The 18,579-nt window shown below is 48.7% G+C and overlaps 1 protein-coding gene across 1 annotated transcript in view; it reads right to left on the reverse strand.

The window, feature by feature from the left end:
• Positions 1 to 4,678: 4,678 nt before the first annotated feature.
• Positions 4,679 to 18,579, reverse strand: part of THOC1 (THO complex subunit 1) — a 55,891-nt gene continuing 41,990 nt past the window's right edge. Inside the window, exon 21 of the mRNA XM_074944523.1 lies at positions 4,679 to 5,214. Within this exon, the coding sequence (XP_074800624.1) occupies positions 4,694 to 5,214 (521 nt within the window). The 3' untranslated portion in view covers positions 4,679 to 4,693. The remainder of the gene's footprint in view (positions 5,215 to 18,579) is intronic.

Raw genomic sequence — 18,579 nt, forward strand, 5'->3', positions numbered from 1 at the left:
AGGGCAGGTAGAGGGACTCAGGCTCCCGACAGCTGCCAGCACTGCTCTCACTGACCAGGCTCTGGCCAGGGAGGAGGGCAGCTCAGAGCCACAGTAAGAGTTGGGCAGGCAGCTGTGGGGAGCCACAGCAGACTCTCCCTCTGCCCAAGACAGGTGGAGAATCTGCACTGTGGTTCCTCACAGCTGCCTGTCCACTCTTACTGTCAGAGCCCTGCCCGGATACAAAATTTGTATCTGTATCTACAGAAATGGTCCACAGATATAAGTGGATACCCCCAGCTTTGCAGGGCTCCACTGATCCTTGGCACTGTCCAGCACTGCACCACCATGGTCTCAGACTCCTATGTATTTAGCAGGAGCCAGCACCAAGGGCAGTGGCAGATGCCACTGTAGTAGCCCTTTTGGACCCCCTGGGCATACCACCAATCCCAGGGGTCTGTTTTAGTTGCCTCAGCTGGATGAGCCCCATCCAGGGCCAGACAGCTCTCTCACAGCACCACCACCGCTACCAGTGCCATAGTAGACAGGTGCAGATACTGACGACTGGGTACATATTGCGGAACCAGACAGACAAGGCGGCCCTATACTGGCCCAAGCTGCCTCCTCAGCCTCACCTGATGAGGCAGTAGCAGGAACATCCTCGGTGCCTGTCCCACCTGATGGAGCTCCTCAGAAGAGTGGCACAGAAGCTGGGGCTCCAGATGGAGGAGGTCACTGAGGTGTCAGACCCTATGGTGGAGATATTATGCCCCACAGGCCCCACCAGGGTGGCACTCCCCCTTATTAAAACAATACACAGATGACCACTAAGACCCTGTGGCAGACGCTGGCCTCTCTAACCCCCCACAGCAAAAGGGGTTGAAAGAAAATATTTCGTGCCATCAAAAAGATATATGAGTATCTGTTTACGCAACCCCCACCGGACTTTAAAGCCAGTACACAGCCAATGTTCATAACTTCAAATACAAAAATGATACATGCATAGAAATAGGACTAATAGATTCACTAGATAATAACTTTCACATAGATGTGTTACATGGTATATGTAGCATAGAACATATTCCAGTTATGTCACATATATTGATAGTATATTTCCATAAAGCCTTATGGGGGGGCACCGTCACAGGCACCACCTTATTTTCAGAGAAAAGCAGACTTGAAGCTGCATAGTTTAAAAGTCACTTGAGCCACTTTAAAATCTGTGCAGCTGCATACACCTGCCACTCAATGCAAGCATTTTAAACCTCAACTTATGCCGTGCCTGTAACAAGGGCATTCCAGGCAGGACTGCAGTAGAAGGGGCAGAAATCATTGGCATTGCCAGTCTCAACCCCCTATCAACCAGGGCTCAGGGTTGTCAACACAACCCCCAGGAAGGTACGCACAAGGACAACACACCAACCCAAATCCTGGCTCCATTACTACCCTTCTCGACCCATCTATCCCATTTCTATCATGCGTGGTCCCCAGTTACCTCAGACCATTGGGTACTACGCACAGCAGAACTGGGATATTCCCTCCAGTTCAGTTGAACCCCTCCCTCCCACCTGCTTTTCCCATCCCTCTTCAGGGACCCCTCTCATGAGCAACTCCTAATACAGGAAGTACAAACCCTCCTATTGGCAGGAGCAGTGGAAGAGGTTTCTGTGGAACCAAGGGGAAAGGGTTTTTCCTCCCGTTACTTCCGCATACCAGAAGCCAAAGGGGGTCTCAGACCCATCCTCGACCTGCACAACCTCAACAAGTTCAAGAAACTAAAGTTCTTCTTAGGGTATGTCTACACTATGGAATAAGGTTGAATTTATAGAAGTCGGTTTTTTAGAAATCAGTTTTATATATTCGAGTGTGTGTGTCCCCACAGAAGTGCATTAAGTGCATTAACTCAGCGGAGTGCTTCCACAGTACCGAGGCTAGAGTCGACTTCCGGAGCGTTGCACTGTGGGTAGCTATCCCACAGTTCCCGCAGTCTCCGCTGCCCATTGGAATTCTGGGTTGAGATCCCAATGCCTGATGGGGCTGAAACATTGTCGCGGGTGGTTCTGGGTACATATCGTCAGTCCCCCCCTTCCCTCCCTCCCTCCGTGAAAGCAAGGGCAGACAATTGTTTCGCGCCTTTTTTCCTGAGTTACCTGTGCGGACACCATACCACCGCAAGCATGGAGCCCGCTCAGGTAACCGTCACCGTATGTCTCCTGGGTGCTGGCAGACGCGGTACGGCATTGCTACACAGTAGCAGCAACCCATTGCCTTCTGGCAGCAGACGGTGCAGTATGACTGGTACCCGTCCTCGTCATGTCCGAGGTGTTCCTGGTCGCCTGTGTGAGGTCGATCAGGAGCGCCTGGGCAGACATGGGCGCAGGGACTAAATTTTTAGTGACTTGACCAGGTCATTCTCTTTAGTCCTGCAGTCAGTCGTATTGAACCGTCTAATGGTGAGCAGGCAGGCAATACGGATTGCTAGCAGTCGTATTGTACCATCTTCTGCCGGGCAGGCAAGAGATGACGATGGCTAGCAATCGTACTGTACCATCTTCTGCCGGGCAGGCAAGAGATGACGATGGCTAGCAATCGTACTGTGCCATCTTCTGCCAGGCAGGCAAGAGATGACGATGGCTAGCAATCGTACTGTGCCATCTTCTGCCAGGCAGGCAAGAGATGAGGATGGCTAGTAGTCGTACTGTGCCATCTTCTGCCGAGCAGCCATGAGATGTGGATGGCTTGCAGTCCTTCTGCACCCTCTGCTGCCAGCCAAAGATGTAAAAGATAGATGGAGTGGATCAAAACAAGAAATAGACCAGATTTGTTTTGTACTCATTTGCCTCCTGCCCTGTCTAGGGGACTCATTCCTCTAGGTCACACTGCAGTCACTCACAGAGAAGGTGCTGCGAGGTAGATCTAGCCATGTATCAATCAGAGGCCAGGCTAACCTCCTTGTTCCAATAAGAACAATAACTTAGGTGCACCATTTCTTATTGGAACCCTCCGTGAAGTCCTGCCTGAACTACTCCTTGATGTAAAGCCACCCTCTTTGTGGATTTTAGCCTCCTGAAGCCAACCCTGTAAGCCGTGTCATCAGTCGCCCCTCCCTCCGTCAGAGCAACGGCGGACAATCATTCCGCGCCTTTTTTCTGTGCGGACGCCATACCAAGGCAAGCATGGAGTCCGCTCAGCTCACTTTGGCAATTAGGAGCACATTAAACACCACACGCATTATCCAGCAGTATATGCAGCACCAGAACCTGGCAAAGCGCTACCGGGCGAGGAGGCGACGTTAGCGCGGTCACGTGAGTGATCAGGACATGGACACAGATTTCTCTGAAAGCATGGGCCCTGCCAATGCATGCATCATGGTGCTAATGGGGCAGGTTCATGCTGTGGAACACAGATTCTGGGCTCGGGAAACAAGCACAGACTGGTGGGACCGCATAGTGTTGCAGGTCTGGGACGATTCCCAGTGGCTGCGAAACTTTCGCATGCGTAAGGGCACTTTCATGGAACTTTGTGACTTGCTTTCCCCTGCCCTGAAGCGCATGAATACCAAGATGAGAGCAGCCCTCCCAGTTGAGAAACGAGTGGCGATAGCCTTATGGAAGCTTGCAACGCCAGACAGCTACCGGTCAGTTGGGAATCAATTTGGAGTGGGCAAATCTACTGTGGGGGCTGCTGTGATGCAAGTAGCCCACGCAATCAAAGATCTGCTGATATCAAGGGTAGTGACCTTGGGAAATGTGCAGGTCATAGTGGATGGCTTTGCTGCAATGGGATTCCCTAACTGTGGTGGGGCCATAGACGGAACCCATATCCCTATCTTGGCACCGGAGCACTAAGCCAGCGAGTACATAAACCGGAAGGGGTACTTTTCAATAGTGCTGCAAGCTCTGGTGGATCACAAGGGACGTTTCACCAACATCAACGTGGGATGGCCGGGAAAGGTACATGACGCTCGCATCTTCAGGAACTCTGGTCTGTTTCAAAAGCTTCAAGAAGGGACTTTATTCCCAGACCAGAAAATAACTGTTGGTGATGTTGAAATGCCTATATGTATCCTTGGGGACCCAGCCTACCCCTTAATGCCATGGCTCATGAAGCCGTACACAGGCAGCCTGGACAGCAGTCAGGAGCTATTCAACTACTGGCTGAGCAAGTGCAGAATGGTGGTAGAATGTGCATTTGGACGTTTAAAGGCGCGCTGGCGCAGTTTACTGACTCGCTTAGACCTCAGCGAAACCAATATTCCCACTGTTATTACTGCTTGCTGTGTGCTCCACAATATCTGTGAGAGTAAGGGGGAGACGGTTATGGCGGGGTGGGAGGTTGAGGCAAATCGCCTGGCTGCTGGTTATGCGCAGCCAGACACCAGGGCGGTTAGAAGAGCACAGGAGGGTGCGGTACGCATCAGAGAGGCTTTGAAAACCAGTTTCATGACTGGCCAGGCTACGGTGTGAAAGTTCTGTTTGTTTCTCCTTGATGAAACCCCCCGCCCCTTGGTTCACTCTACTTCCTTGTAAGCTAACCACCCTCCCCTCCTCCCTTTGATCACCTCTTGCAGAGGCAATAAAGTCATTGTTGCTTCACATTCATGCATTCTTTATTCATTCATCACACAAATAGGGGGATGACTACCAAGGTAGCCCAGGAGGGGTGGTGGAGGAGGGAAGGAAAATGCCACACAGCACTTTAAAAGTTGACAACTTTAAAATTTATTGAATGACAGCCTTCTTTTTTGGGGGCAATCCTCTGTGGTGGAGTGGCTGGTTGGCCGGTGGCCCCCCCACCGCGTTCTTGGGCGTCTGGGTGTGGAGGCTATGGAACTTGGGGAGGAGGGCGGTTGGTTACACAGGGGCTGTAGTGGCAGTCTGTGCTCCAGCTGCCTTTGCTGCAGCTCAACCATACACTGGAGCATACTGGTTTGGTCCTCCAGCAGCCTCAGCATTGAATCCTGCCTCCTCCCATCACGCTGTCGCCACATTCGAGCTTCAGCCCTCTCTTCAGCCCGCCACTTACTCTCTTCAGCCCGCCACCTCTCCTCCTGGTCATTTTGTGCTTTCCTGCAGTCTGACATTATTTGCCTCCACGCATTCGTCTGTGCTCTGTCAGTGTGGGAGGACAGCATGAGCTCGGAGAACATTTCATCTCGAGTGCATTTTTTTTTCTTTCTAATCTTCACTAGCCTCTGGGAAGGAGAAGATCCTGTGATCATTGAAACACATGCAGCTGGTGGAGAAAAGAAAAGGGACAGCGGTATTTAAAAAGACACATTTTATAAAACACTGGCTACACTCTTTCAGGGTAAACCTTGCTGTTAACATTACATACATAGCACATGTGCTTTCGTTACAAGGTCGCATTTTGCCTCCCCCCACCGCGTGGCTACCCCCTCAACCCTCCCCCCTCCCTGTGGCTAACAGCGGGGAACATTTCTGTTCAGCCGCAGGCAAACAGCCCAGCAGGAATGGGCTCCTCTGAGTGTCCCCTGAAGAAAAGCACCCTATTTCAACCAGGTGACCATGGATTATATCTCACTCTCCTGAGGATAACACATGAACGGATGTTGCTTGAACGCCAGCAAACATACACTGCAATGCTTTGTTGTACAATGATTCCCGAGTACGTGTTACTGGCCTGGAGTGGTATAGTGTCCTACCATGAAGGACGCAATAAGTCTGCCCTCCCCAGAAACCTTTTGCAAAGGCTTTGGGAGTATATCCAGGAGAGCCGCGAATGCCAGGGCAGAGTAATCCTTTCACAGGCTTGCTTTTAAACCATGTATAGTATTTTAAAAGGTACACTCACCGGAGGTCCCTTCTCCGCCTGCTGGGTCCAGGAGGCAGCCTTGGGTGGGTTCAGGGGGTACTGGCTCCAGGTCCAGGGTGAGAAACAGTTCCTGGCTGTCGGGAAAACCGGTTTCTCCGCTTGCTTGCTGTGAGCTATCATCTTCTTCGTCCCCAAAACCTGCTTCCGTATTGCCTCCATTTCCATTGAAGGAGTCAAACAACACGGCTGGGGTAGTGGTGGCTGAACCCCCTAAAATGGCATGCAGCTCATCATAGAAGCGGCATGTTTGGGGCTCTGACCCGGAGCGGCCGTTCGCCTCTCTGGTTTTCTTGTAGGCTTGCCTCAGCTCCTTCAGTTTCACGCGGCACTGCTTCGGGTCCCTGTTATGGCCTCTGTCCTTCATGCCCTGGGAGATCTTGACAAAGGTTTTGGCATTTCGAAAACTGGAACGGAGTTCTGATAGCACGGATTCCTCTCCCCATACAGCGATCAGATCCCGTACCTCCCGTTCGGTCCATGCTGGAGCTCTTTTGCGATTCTGAGACTCCATCATGGTCACCTCTGCTGATGAGCTCTGCATGGTCACCTGCAGCTTGCCACGCTGGCCAAACAGGAAATGAGATTCAAAAGTTCGCGGTTCTTTTCCTGTCTACCTGGCCAGTGCATCTGAGTTGAGAGTGCTGTCCAGAGCGGTCAAAATGGAGCACTCTGGGATAGCTCCCGGAGGCCAATACCGTCGAATTGTGTCCACAGTACCCCAAATTCGACCCGGCAAGGCCGATTTAAGCGCTAATCCGCTTGTCAGGGGTGGAGTAAGGAAATCGATTTTAAGAGCCCTTTAAGTCGAAATAAAGGGCTTCATCGTGTGGACGGGTGCAGGTTTACATCGATTTAATGCTGCTAAATTCGACCTAAAGTCCTAGTGTAGACCAGGGCTTAGAGTGATTGCTCATATTGATTCCAATTAGGGTGTGTGCATGCACATTCATCAGAAAGTTTTTCCTGTAGCAGCACCGAACGGATCACTTGTGGAGCCCCCTGGAGTGGCGCCTTCATGGCACTCATCATATGACCCTGCCGACCCGATGCCTCCTCAGTTCTTTCTTACCGCCAGTGACAGTCGTCGGAACTGTGGCATCTTGCTCAGCAAGTTCCACCACATTTTCCTAGCCTCATTTGTTTTTTATACATTTTAGTTAGTTTAATTTTTACTGAGTATTAGTACTTAGCAGTTGGGCTGGGGGAGGGGGGAGAAGAGGGGTTGCCCTCTCTCCTAACTGCTTTTTCTTGGGAGGGCTTTCATTAGCAAGGCCCAGAGGTTCAAGCCCTGCAAGTCCTGATCCAAGCCCATGCCACCCGGCGTCCCGTCCGCCAGCCCCACTCATCCTGCTACCGGCCCCGGGTCCCGGTGGCTCTGCAGCCGCTCCCAGCTGTGGCCCACTGGCCGCAGCCTGGGGCAGTGAGGGGAGCAGACGGGGCAAGAGGGGGCACAGCTCAGCACCCCCACCTTAAAAATTGTTGCAGCGCCATGGTACCGGGATATTTTAAAGTCCTGATTTGCTGCTTACATCACTATCATGTCATGTGGAACAGTGCACTGCATTTGACATTGTGCGTGCAGACTCACAAATTTTTTTCCCCCCTGAGTTGAGGGGTACATTTGACAAAATGTCAGCTCCTAAGAAAGCAAAGTTAGATGTCTGTTCGTTTCAGCCTTCTTGGACAGACACATTTGGATTTATTAAAAGGACCGTGTGGTTTGTGCTTTCTGTTGTGAAAGTGTTGTTTGTTGCACATCAAGTATTCAACAATATTTGCAAATGAAGCATAATAAAACCTCTCTTGATGAAGCAGACAAGAGTGAAATCGATCAAAAAGGCAGTAGCAGGATATGAGAAGCAAAGCAGTTTTTTAAATGCTTAAGTGTAAGTAAAAAATAAAGCCAGAGAAGGAAGTTACAAGATTGCATAGTGCATTGCAAAAAAAGGAAAGCCGTTTACAGATGGGGAATATATATAAAGTTTTTCTCAGCAGTTCGGAGGTTTTGTTCAATGATTTGCCAAATAAAGATGTGATTGTATCTAGAATAAAAACTTACTGTCTCTGCCAGAACAGTTGAGAGATGAGTAAGCGAAATGGCAGAAAACATTAACAAAAAGCAGACAACTGCATTAAAAGAAGCAGTTGCAGTTGATGAGAGCATGGATATAAACGACATTCCATGTTTGGCAGTTGTTGCAAGATATTGTGCTTCTGATGAAATCTAAGAGGAACTTTGTTGCCTAAAACCCCTGCATGGCACAACAATGGGGGAAAGATACAGCGGAAACTTTTGTAAACCATTTTGAAGAACGAGGAGTTGACATCAGAATAATATTTTGTGTGATAACAGATGGTCGGAAAACAGAAGGGATTTGTAAAGTTACTTGAAGATCAAATTGGCCCCAACAGTCAAATTTCACTGTATCATCCATCAAGAAAACCTGTGTGCTAAAATGTCTATTTCAGAGCTTAATAATGTGATGAATACAGTGGTGCGAATTGTGAATTTCCTTATTGCTTGATCTGCTTTGACTCACAATTTCAAGCACTGCTAGAAGAGATAGACAGTGCTTAGAATGACATTCCACTTCACAGCAACATTCAGTGGCTAAGTTGTGGCAAGGTTTTGGTGCACTTTGTAAACCGTTTTGATGCAATCAAGTCCTTTCTGTAGGAAAAAGGACAAAACTACCCTGAACTGGACGACGACAAATGGCTGTGTAAGCTCATGTTTCTAACTGACATCACCGCTCACCTAAACAAACTCAACCTCCATCTCCAGGGTGCAGGGCAAACAGTTCTGGATCTTTATGAAACCTGGAAGGCATGTTGTAAAACAAGCAGTTTTTTCTCGGGATATTCAAACTTTGACTTTCCACTACTTCCAAAACATGAAAGAGCTATCGACACGTTGCACTGTCAGCATCGATGAGATTGGAATGTACATGCAAGAACTGGAATCAGATTTTTCTGACAGATTTCAAGATTTCCAGCGATTTGGCCCAATGCTTTTTTTTCCTAATTAAACCTGAAAAGTTCAATGAAAGCGACTTGGATTTGCCTGCATTTCAGTGGATGGATGTTGAAAATTTCGAAATGCAGCTCATTCAGTTAAAAAGCTCAGAATTGTGGGCATCAATGTTTGGAGATCTGCGGAGTGCACTTCAAGCTACCAAGAGAGACCATGGGGCCTCTATTCTGATCTGCTGGACATCCCTGCCGGTGAAATTTAACTGTTTGAAGAAAACTGCATTTGCAATGCTTTCAGGATTTGGATTCACATACCTGTGCGAACAGGTATTTTCACACGTGAAATTTCTCCTCTGTCCCTCTCGGAGCCAGTTAACAACTGATCACTCAGAAGCTTGTGTGCAGCTTAAAGTATCCAAATATGTGCCAGACGTTGGAAAACTCAGCAAGAAAAAGCAAGGGCAAGGATCACACTAAACGGATAGGATCTGCATTTTAATTTAATTTTAAATGAAGCTTCTTAAACATTTTAAACATTTACTTTACATACAACAATAGTCTGGTTATATGTTAGAGAGAGACCGAGACCTTTTAAAACAATGTTAATGTATTACTGGCATGCAAAACCTTAAATTAGGGTGAATAAATGAAGACTTGGCACACCACTTCTGAAAGGCTGCCGACCCCTGATTTAAAGGATCAGGGCTTGTGGCTTTTGTCAATAAAGGTTCACCTGGCCGCTATTTCAGCATACAACCTAGGAAAGACAGGCCACTCTGTCTTCGCTAACCCAATGGTGTGTTGTTTTCTTAGAGGACTAGACAGGTTATACCCACAAGTTCGGCAACTGGCCCCAGCTTGGGACCTTAATCTGGTGCTTTCGAGGCTCACAGGGCCTCCATTCGAGCAACATGCTCACTACTCTATCTGTCATGGAAGGTGGCTTTCCTGGTCACTATAACTTCAGCAGTAAGGGTGTCCGAGATGAAGGTCCTCACATCTGACCCTCCTTTTACCATCTTTTACAAGGACAAGGTACAGCTTCAGTCGCATCCAGCCTTTCTCCCTAAGGTCTTCTCATGATTTCATGCCAACCAAAACATTTTTCTCCCAGCTTTTTCTCCCAAAGCCTCACGCTAACAGCTGGGAGCACAGGGTCCACTCCGTGGATGTTTGGTGGGCATTGGCTTTTTAAAAAAGCAAACAAAGCCATTTCATATATTGAACCACTGTTTGTCACGATGGTGGACAGGATGAAGGGCCTCCCTGTGTCCTCTCAAAGGATCTCATCGTGGATCACGTCCTGTATCCGAGCATGCTATGATTTGGCAAAGATACGTGTCCCCACATTGATGACACATTCTACTAGAGCACAGGCCTCCTCGGCAGCTTTCCTGGCCCAAGTCCCAATCCATGAGATCGGTAGAGCAGCAACACTGTCCTCGGTCCATACCTTCATGTCGCATTATGCCATTACCCAGCATGCCATAGACAATGCAACATTCAGCAGAGCAGTGCTTCAATCAGCAATTCCATGAACTCCGACCCCACCTCCTAGGTAAGGCTTGGGAGTCACCTACTTGGAACAGACATGAGCAAGCACTCGAAGAAAAAACCGATTATCTACCTCTCGTAACTCTTGTTCTTCGAGATGTGTTGCTCAAGTCTATTTCAAGACTCACCCACCTTCCCTTCTGCTGGAGTAATCCATCAAGAATGAACTGGAGAGGCGGTTGGTCAGCCTGCATGTGGTGCCATGAAGGTGCCTGAGCCCACCCGATGGGTACCGCTAGTGGAAAAACCTTCCGGCAACCTACTTGGAATGGACATGAGCAACATATCTCGAAGAACAAGTTACAAGAGGTAGGTAACCCTTTTTTCCCTAGGCTTTCTAAAAAGCCAGCTGAGAAAAATTATATGATGTGGAACCATCTTTTCTGCGATTTCCTGTAGCAAGCAGCAGCAAGCACTACTACAGTGACTGTATATCCAAAAAAGTTCCTTAGCTAGGGGGAATGCTACTGTAGTGGTAGGAGACTGTCAGCTACATTATTTCTTACATCCTCCATAGCATGGTGGTTAGATTGGGGTTCTTGTTATAGAGGGGAAAGTTCAGCAGCAGAAATAATTGTGGAAAGGAACCTCAGGTGCTCTGCCCTTTGTCCCCAATTCTTTGGGGATATGAGGCAGACAGAAGGAGCTTCCATAAGGATAAGATGGCCCTTGGCTACTCTAGTATCTTTGCTGTAAGGGAAGATGCAATAGCTCCCCATTTCCGTTCTGTTTCTTGCAAGACAGATGGCTGGCTGCCACGGTTTCCTTCTCCAGGATTAATGGCGCACTCTCACCCGGGAGCACATGAGTAAGCCTTGTTGCCACACTTAATTTTGCTCAGCTTCCTACTTGCTACTGCTCAGAAGAAAAACATGCTTTCTACAGAAACCATATATTCTTACAGCAGAAGGTAGATCCAGCACTCATGAGTAAGTGCTTTTAGGAAGTTGCATCCTGGCCCTTACACTGATCACAGCCTGGTAGTTATAAACACTACTTTGTCTCTTGAGAGATTGATCTGGAAATATTCCACAGCATGAGGATTGTTCTGGAGATTAGAAAAGAAACTATAGCACTTTGAGATCTCTCTAGACAGCAGCCTTTGTTCTATCTGGACTTCATTACATCCCTAAAATTTACAAAAATCATAGTGCTATTAATTGCCTTCTTGAGAAAATAACTTGCCTGATATTTTATAGTGCTAAGAAAAACCATGTATAAAAGGTGGATACCATGACAATCCTCCAAAACACTTCAGGAGAGAGAAGTACTGGGTAAGAGCAATGACTCACTACTATAAAATCATTAATGGGAGTTTACTCAATTATTTAGTGAACCAATTCAAACAATGTGCACCAATGTGTGTGTTTGTTTTTCTTTCTCATGACATAAAACATGATGTGGATGTGCCAGGATTAGTCATTTGCTAACAATCTTTTCCCTGACAATACATACAATCGTCAAAAACATCAGAACTCCACCATTAATGGTAAAGACTCAGGAATCAAAACAAATCTAGTCCCAGAACACCTAGTACTCAACTAATTCCACCCACCTTATAATACTATTGCTCTCCTAGTCCTCTAAAAGTCTCAAATCCAAGGGCAATGAGCAAGAAAGTAACAAACATAAGACTTTAATCCTTAGGAATCCTCGTCCAATGGGGCTCTCAACCTTCCCCAAATAAGGATAATCACCCTCCCCCTGCCCCCAAAAGGGGGATACAGCCTCCTGCAGGAGTAGTCACATCCATAGCAAGGTGCCAATCCAAAAGTGAAGGAATTCAGCCCCATGCACAAAAATCTCTTTTCCCTTCAAAGCAAGGATATTCCCTCAAGTCCTATAACCAATCTCTGCATAATTCCTACCTCCAAAGTGCCATGGAATTCAATTCCCACTTATAGAACAGAAAATTTCTTACCCATAAGTTCCTTTCTGCTAGCAGCATCTCCCACAATTCTGGACATCTGGACTGCTCTCCTCTCTGCAGCTCACAGAGTGGATCAGCGTTTTGGCACCGTGCAGTCTGGCAATGCCCCCTCTGCTCCTCCTTGATGCCACATGAGTTATTCCCAAGCATTATCATAAACCACTATTCCAACTGTACTTTAGATCAAGGAAGATGTATGGTAACAATTCCACTTAATATCTCTCACTTAACTCATGAGCCATCTAGGGTGGGTAAAACTGTGAAATGCTGCTAGCAGAAAGGAAATCAGTAAGAAGTTTTCCAGTCTGTAGCCCAGCATCTCCTACAATTCTGGATGCCTGGAAAGTAATGAGCAGCAAACAGATATAGGGAAGGTTATGAAAAAAAAAGTCTGTTAAGTACCAGCCACCTTTTTATGAGTTCGCTCAAATGTCTGTATTATTTCTGAACTACTGCCTGCAGCACCTTCCTGCCAAAGGAGGCCTCTAGAAGACAAGTCCACCTTGCAGTGCTTAATGAAGCTAGCTGTAGACAAGGTGGTCACTTTGCAAATTTCCAAGGTGGACGTGCTCGCTCATTCTGCCCATGGAGGTGGCTAAGCATCTCGTAGAGTGCGCCTGAACCCCTTCTGGGACCGGCTCTGATTTGTAGGCTTCCAGAATACATTAGAGAGTCTAATCCACCTATCGATGGAGGATCTGGAAACTGAGTTCCTGGCATTTTGGATGGAAGGACACAAACAGCCTAAAATAGTCTCTCAGATTCTGTGTGCTTGAGACGTTTCCTGCCATAGGCAAACCTCAGAAGTCTGTGGTGTGTCGTCTGTAGGGGATATGGAGATACAGGTCTGCTAGATCTACTAAAGTAGAGAAGTCCTCTCTGGGACAGGGGATGACACCATTAAGGGCAGGAGCTCCATCAGAAACTTTTCTTCATCCACTGGTTGAGCCTTTTAAAGTCAATGCTCTTCTGACATCTAAGGTGGCCACAACTTTTCAGCTGGATGGCGTTTATTGGATAGAATGAACAAAGCACAACCTCAGTTGAGAAATGTAGAAGGAGGGAAGAAAGGATTCTACGGTCAACCTTATCCTTGTGCAACATGCAGTAGGCTTTCTGTATAGATAAACTCAGCTCAGACATTTGCCTGGCAGACATGATAGCTACTAAGAAACAAGTCAATGGATAATACAAGGCCCAGTCTGAAGTCAGAGGCTCAAACGGATGGCTTAAGGCCTTCAAAACTAGTGAAGTCCCATTTTGGGAAAAGTGACCTGACTGCCAGTCTGGCTAACTGGACTGCTCAAAGGAATCTGGCTGCCTGTGGATTGTCTACCAGGGAGCTAAGGGATCTTGCGAACAGCACACTACTAAGGGTAGACACCGGACATGAATGGTACTAGGCTGAAGGCCTCTGCCTTCTTAGAGAAAGTCCAGAACGTTTGGAATTCCTCCATTTTCTGGGATTTGCACCGTGTGCTTGTCACCAGATGGAGGAGTACGGTTTTAGTGTCAATACTCTTGCAGATTAAAGCAATGTCTAAATGACTGAAGGACAGATCGGGACATTCTAAACACTTTGCTCCCACTAGTCAGGCTGTTAGTTGAATCTGTTTCAGGTCCAGATGAAGAAGAGGACTTTGTGACAGGATGCCTAGTCTCCAGTGAAGCAGGAATGGAGGCTCCAGTTTCATCTCCATCAGGTCTGAGAACCAAGGTCTCTTCAACCAATGGGAATTATAAGTATTAACATCTGTTCTCATTTTATTTTCTGGACTACCTTCCCCAGCAAAGGAAGGGGTGGAAATGTTTAAAATAGGCCCTGTGGCCAACTGTGGAATAAGGCATCTGGGGTTTGCTTCTCTTGTGAAGTATTTTGCAAACTGTATGAACACAGAGGCCAAACAGGTCAGTTGAAGGAAGGCCAAACATCTGAACAATGAGATTGAAAACCTCCTGATTTAGTCACCACTCAGAATTGTTGACCCTGTGCCTGCTCAGGCAAATCTGCCTTTTGTTTGAGGTGGATCACTGCAGGAAATAAGGGACGGTTTGTCCAGTTCATTATTTCCAATGCTTCTGCAAATAGCGCTTGACTTGTCTCCCCCCGCCCCCCTTGGGGTTTAAATATGTAACCGCAGTCATATTGTCTGATGGAACCACATCCTGGTTCACTCTTAGGGTGGACTGGAACCTTCAGAGAGCTAGATCGACTGCTTTCAGCTCTAGGAGGTTTATGTTGTGAGCCTTTTCCTCCTCACCGTTTAGGTGGACTATTTAGGTCTCCATGTGGGCTCCCCAGCCCTCCAGGCGGGCATTAGTTGTGGAAGGCAGATGGGCATACTTTTATGGACATTGTTGTGGGCTGATCACCACTTTAAAGGAGTTGAACACCTGTGTCAGAACCGATAATTGATCTTTCTTGTGTTCCAGGGAGCGGTCCCACATGTTTAGTATGAAGGCTTAAAGACGTTGGATGCATGATTGTGCCCATGGAGCGATCTCTATGCATTAGAAGTCCTAGAAGTTGGAGGCACAATGCTATGGTAGGCCTCTTGCGGCTCAGGAGCAAAAAAAAAAAAAAAAAAAAAAATTTCTGGATTTTCTGAAACCTTTCTAATGACTGGTAGATCTTTGCTACTTAGGTGTCTATTTCCATGTCCAGGTGGTTTATTTTGGTGAAAAGACGGTTACTCACCTTTGTAACTGTTGTTCGAGATGTGTTGCTCATATCCATTCCAATTAGGTGTGTGCGCGCGCCGTGTGCATGATCGTTCAAAAATTTTTACCCTAGCAACGCTCAGTGGGTTGACTGAGGCGCTCCTGGAGAGGCACCTTCATGGCACCGGATATATGCCCCAGCCGACCCAGCGCCCCCTCAGTTCCTTCTTGCCGGCTACTCCAACAGAGGGGAAGGAGGGTGGGTTTGGAATGGATATGAGCAACACATCTCGAAGAGCAACAGTTACAAAGGTGAGTAACAGTCTTTTCTTCTTCGAGTGCTTGCTCATATCGATTCCAATTAGGTGACTCCCAAGCCTTACCTAAGCGGTGGGGTCGGAGTGAGATGTCGCGGAGTGAAGGACCGCTGAACCAAATGCAGCATCACCCCTGGACTGCTGAATTATCGCATAGTGGGCAGCGAAGGTATGCACGGATGACCAAGTCGCTGCCCTATATATCTCCTGTATTGGTACATGTGCCAGGAAAGCAGAGGATGAAGCCTGAGCCTGAGTGGAGTGGGTAGTAAGGTGCGTAGTTGGGACACCAGCCAAGTCATAGCACGCACGGATGCATGATGTGATCCAGGACAAGATGTGCTGGGAGGAGACCGGAAGGCCCTTCATCTGGTCTGCCACAGCAACAAACAGCTGCGACGTTTTCCTGAAAGGTTTTGTTCGCTCAATGTAGAAGGCGAGGGCCCTACGAACGTCCAGGGAGTGCAGCTGTTGTTCCCATCGAGAGGCATGCAGCTTCGGGTAGAAGACGGGGAGGAAGATGTCCTGGTTGAGATTGAAGGCCGACACCACCTTAGGGAGGAAGGCCGGGTGGGGTTTCAGCTGTACCTTGTCCTTGTGGAACACTGTATACAGTGATTCCGATGTGAGTGCCCTGAGCTCAGACACACGCCTCGCCGAGGTGATAGCTATGAGGAAGGCTGTCTTCCAGGAAAGATACAGGAGCGAGCAGGTGGCCATCGGCTTGAGCGGGGCACCTATGAGTTTGGAGAGGACCAGGTTAAGATCCCACGTAGGGACTGGTTGTCAAATTCGTGGGAACAGGCGCTCCAGCCTCTTGAGAAATCTGCTGACCATGGGATTGGAGAAGACCGAACGCCTGTTTTCACCCAGGTGGAAAGCCAAAATAGCTGCCAGGTGCACTCTGATGGATGATATTGCCAAGTCCTGCTGTTTTAAGGACAGGAGATAGTTCAAGATGATAGAGTTATACGCACAGGCGTCGATACCTGAGCGCACCAGCAGGAAAAACGCTTCCACTTGGCTAAGTATGTGGACCTGGTAGAGGGCTTCCTGCTACCCAAAAGGACCTGCTGTACCAAGCGAGAGCAGCAGAGCTCAGATTGAGTTAGCCATGCAGCATCCACGCTGTGAGGTGGAGAGACTGCAGGTCGGGATCACAGAGTCGTCCGTGGTCCCGAGTGATCAGGTCTGGCCACAGGGGGAGTGGAATTGGAGTGTCCGACAGCTCTAGAAGAGTGGTATGCCAGTGCTGTCTGGGCCACGCCAGGGCAACCAAAATCAGACTGGCTCTGTCCCTGTGCAGCTTGAGCAGGACCCTGTGGACCAGCGGGAATGGAGGGAAGGTGTAGCACAGGTGATCCTTCCACTGTATTAGGAAGACATCTGACAGGGAACCCGGAGAGCGTCCTTGGAGAGAGCAGAACACCTGGCATTTCCGATTCTTCCGAGAGGCGAATAGGTCTATCAGAGGAAAGCCCCACTTCAGAAAGACAGAACGGATGAACCGACCACTCGTGAGCTTGGAATGATCTGCTGAGGTGGTCTGCTAAGGTGTTCTGGACTTCTGGGAGAAACGACGCCACCAGATGGATCGAGTGGGCTACACAGAATTCCCACAGACGAGTGGCCTCCTGATGGGGGTGGGGCTCCCCCTTTCTTGTTGATGTAAAACATGGCCGTCGTATTGTCTGTGAGGACTGAAACACAAAAACGGCCTTGAATGCGCTCTCGGAATGCTTGACATGGCAGGCGCGCTGCTCTGAGTTCCTGTACGTTGATGTGCAGTGATAACTCTCCTGCTGACCATAGACCCTGTGTATGGAGGTTCCAGAGGTGGGCTCCCCCATCCCAGGGACACGGAGGGCTGCGGGGCATGAAATGGTACCCCTTCACACACTGATTTGGGGTCCAGCCACCAGCCTAGAGAGGCTAAATATCCCTGGTGGGATGGTAACCACCGTGCTCAAGCTGTCCCGACGTAGGTGGTATACTGTTGATAGCCAGGCTTGGAGTGGACGTAGTCGCAACCTGGCATGTATGGTCACATACGTGCAAGAGGCCATGTGTCCCAGCAGGCATAGGCATGTTTTCATGGTCGAGGTCGGGAAGTTTTGTAGGCTGTGGACGGATGTTCGCCAGGGATTGGAAGCGTGCTTCCAGCAGAAGTGCCCAGGCTAGGCTTGAGTCTAAGACTGCTCCTATGAATTCTATCCTCTGGGTTGGTACCAGAGTGGATTTCACAACGTTGAGCAGGAGGCCCAGTCGATTGAACATATTCATGGTGAGCTAAACAGGAGATTGCACCTGATCCCTGGAGCGACCCCGAATAAGCCAATTGTCGAGATACAGAAACACGTGGATCTGTTGTTGACGAAGGGAGGCAGCCACAACAGCCATGCACTTGGTAAACATCCTGGGGGCTGTGGACAGGCCGAAAGGAAGGACGGTGAATTGAAAGTGCTGTTGATTGACCACAAAGCGAAGGAAGTGTCTGTGTGCTGGGTAGATTGCAATGTGGAAGTACGAATCCTTCATGTCGAGGGCGGAGTACCAGTCTCCAGGAACTTCAACTTTACCATGAATTTGTTGAGTCTGCGTAGGTCCAGGATGGGCCAAAGCCCGCTCTTGGCCCTGGGGATTAGGAAGTAGCGGAAGTAAACACCCCTGCCCCTTGACTCTCTTGGAACCTCCTCTATCACTCCCACAGCGAGGAGTGATTAGACCTCCTGTAGAAGGAGGTGCTCATGAGAAGGGTCCCTGAAGAGGGACAGGGAAGGAGGGTGGGGAAAAAGCAAATTGGAGGAAGTATCCCGTTTCCACCATGTGTAGGGCCCAATGGTCTGATGTTATGAGAGACCATGCATGGAGGAAATGGGAGAGACAGTTTTGGAAAGGTGGGGAAGGATCCTGATTGGAGACAGGTGCTCAGTCCTTGGGCGCACCTTCAAAAAGTTCTGCTTGGGCCCTGCCGATGGCTTGGGAGGGCCCTGGCCAGCTTGGTAGCCAGTTTGTTTTCTTTTACCACCTCAGCCGCATCTTCTAAAGAAGTCCTGTCTTGGCCGAGGGGAAGGATAGGATCTCTGAGGCTGTGGTCTGAAGGGCCTTCTCTGCATTACTGGGGTATGCATTCCCAGAGAGCACATGATAATTCTTGAGTCCTTCAGACTCTGCAGTCTTGAAAGTCTGTCTTTTCGGACAATAGGCCCTGGCCATCAAAGGACAGGTCCTGGAGGGTCTGCTGCAACTCTGGTGGTAAGCCAGAGACCTGCAGCCACGAGATGCGGCGCATGGCTATGCCCGAGGCCAGGGTCCTAGCCGCCGAGTCTG

This window comes from Natator depressus, chromosome 2, assembly GCF_965152275.1.
Source record: "Natator depressus isolate rNatDep1 chromosome 2, rNatDep2.hap1, whole genome shotgun sequence".
Taxonomy (NCBI): Eukaryota; Metazoa; Chordata; order Testudines; family Cheloniidae; genus Natator; species Natator depressus.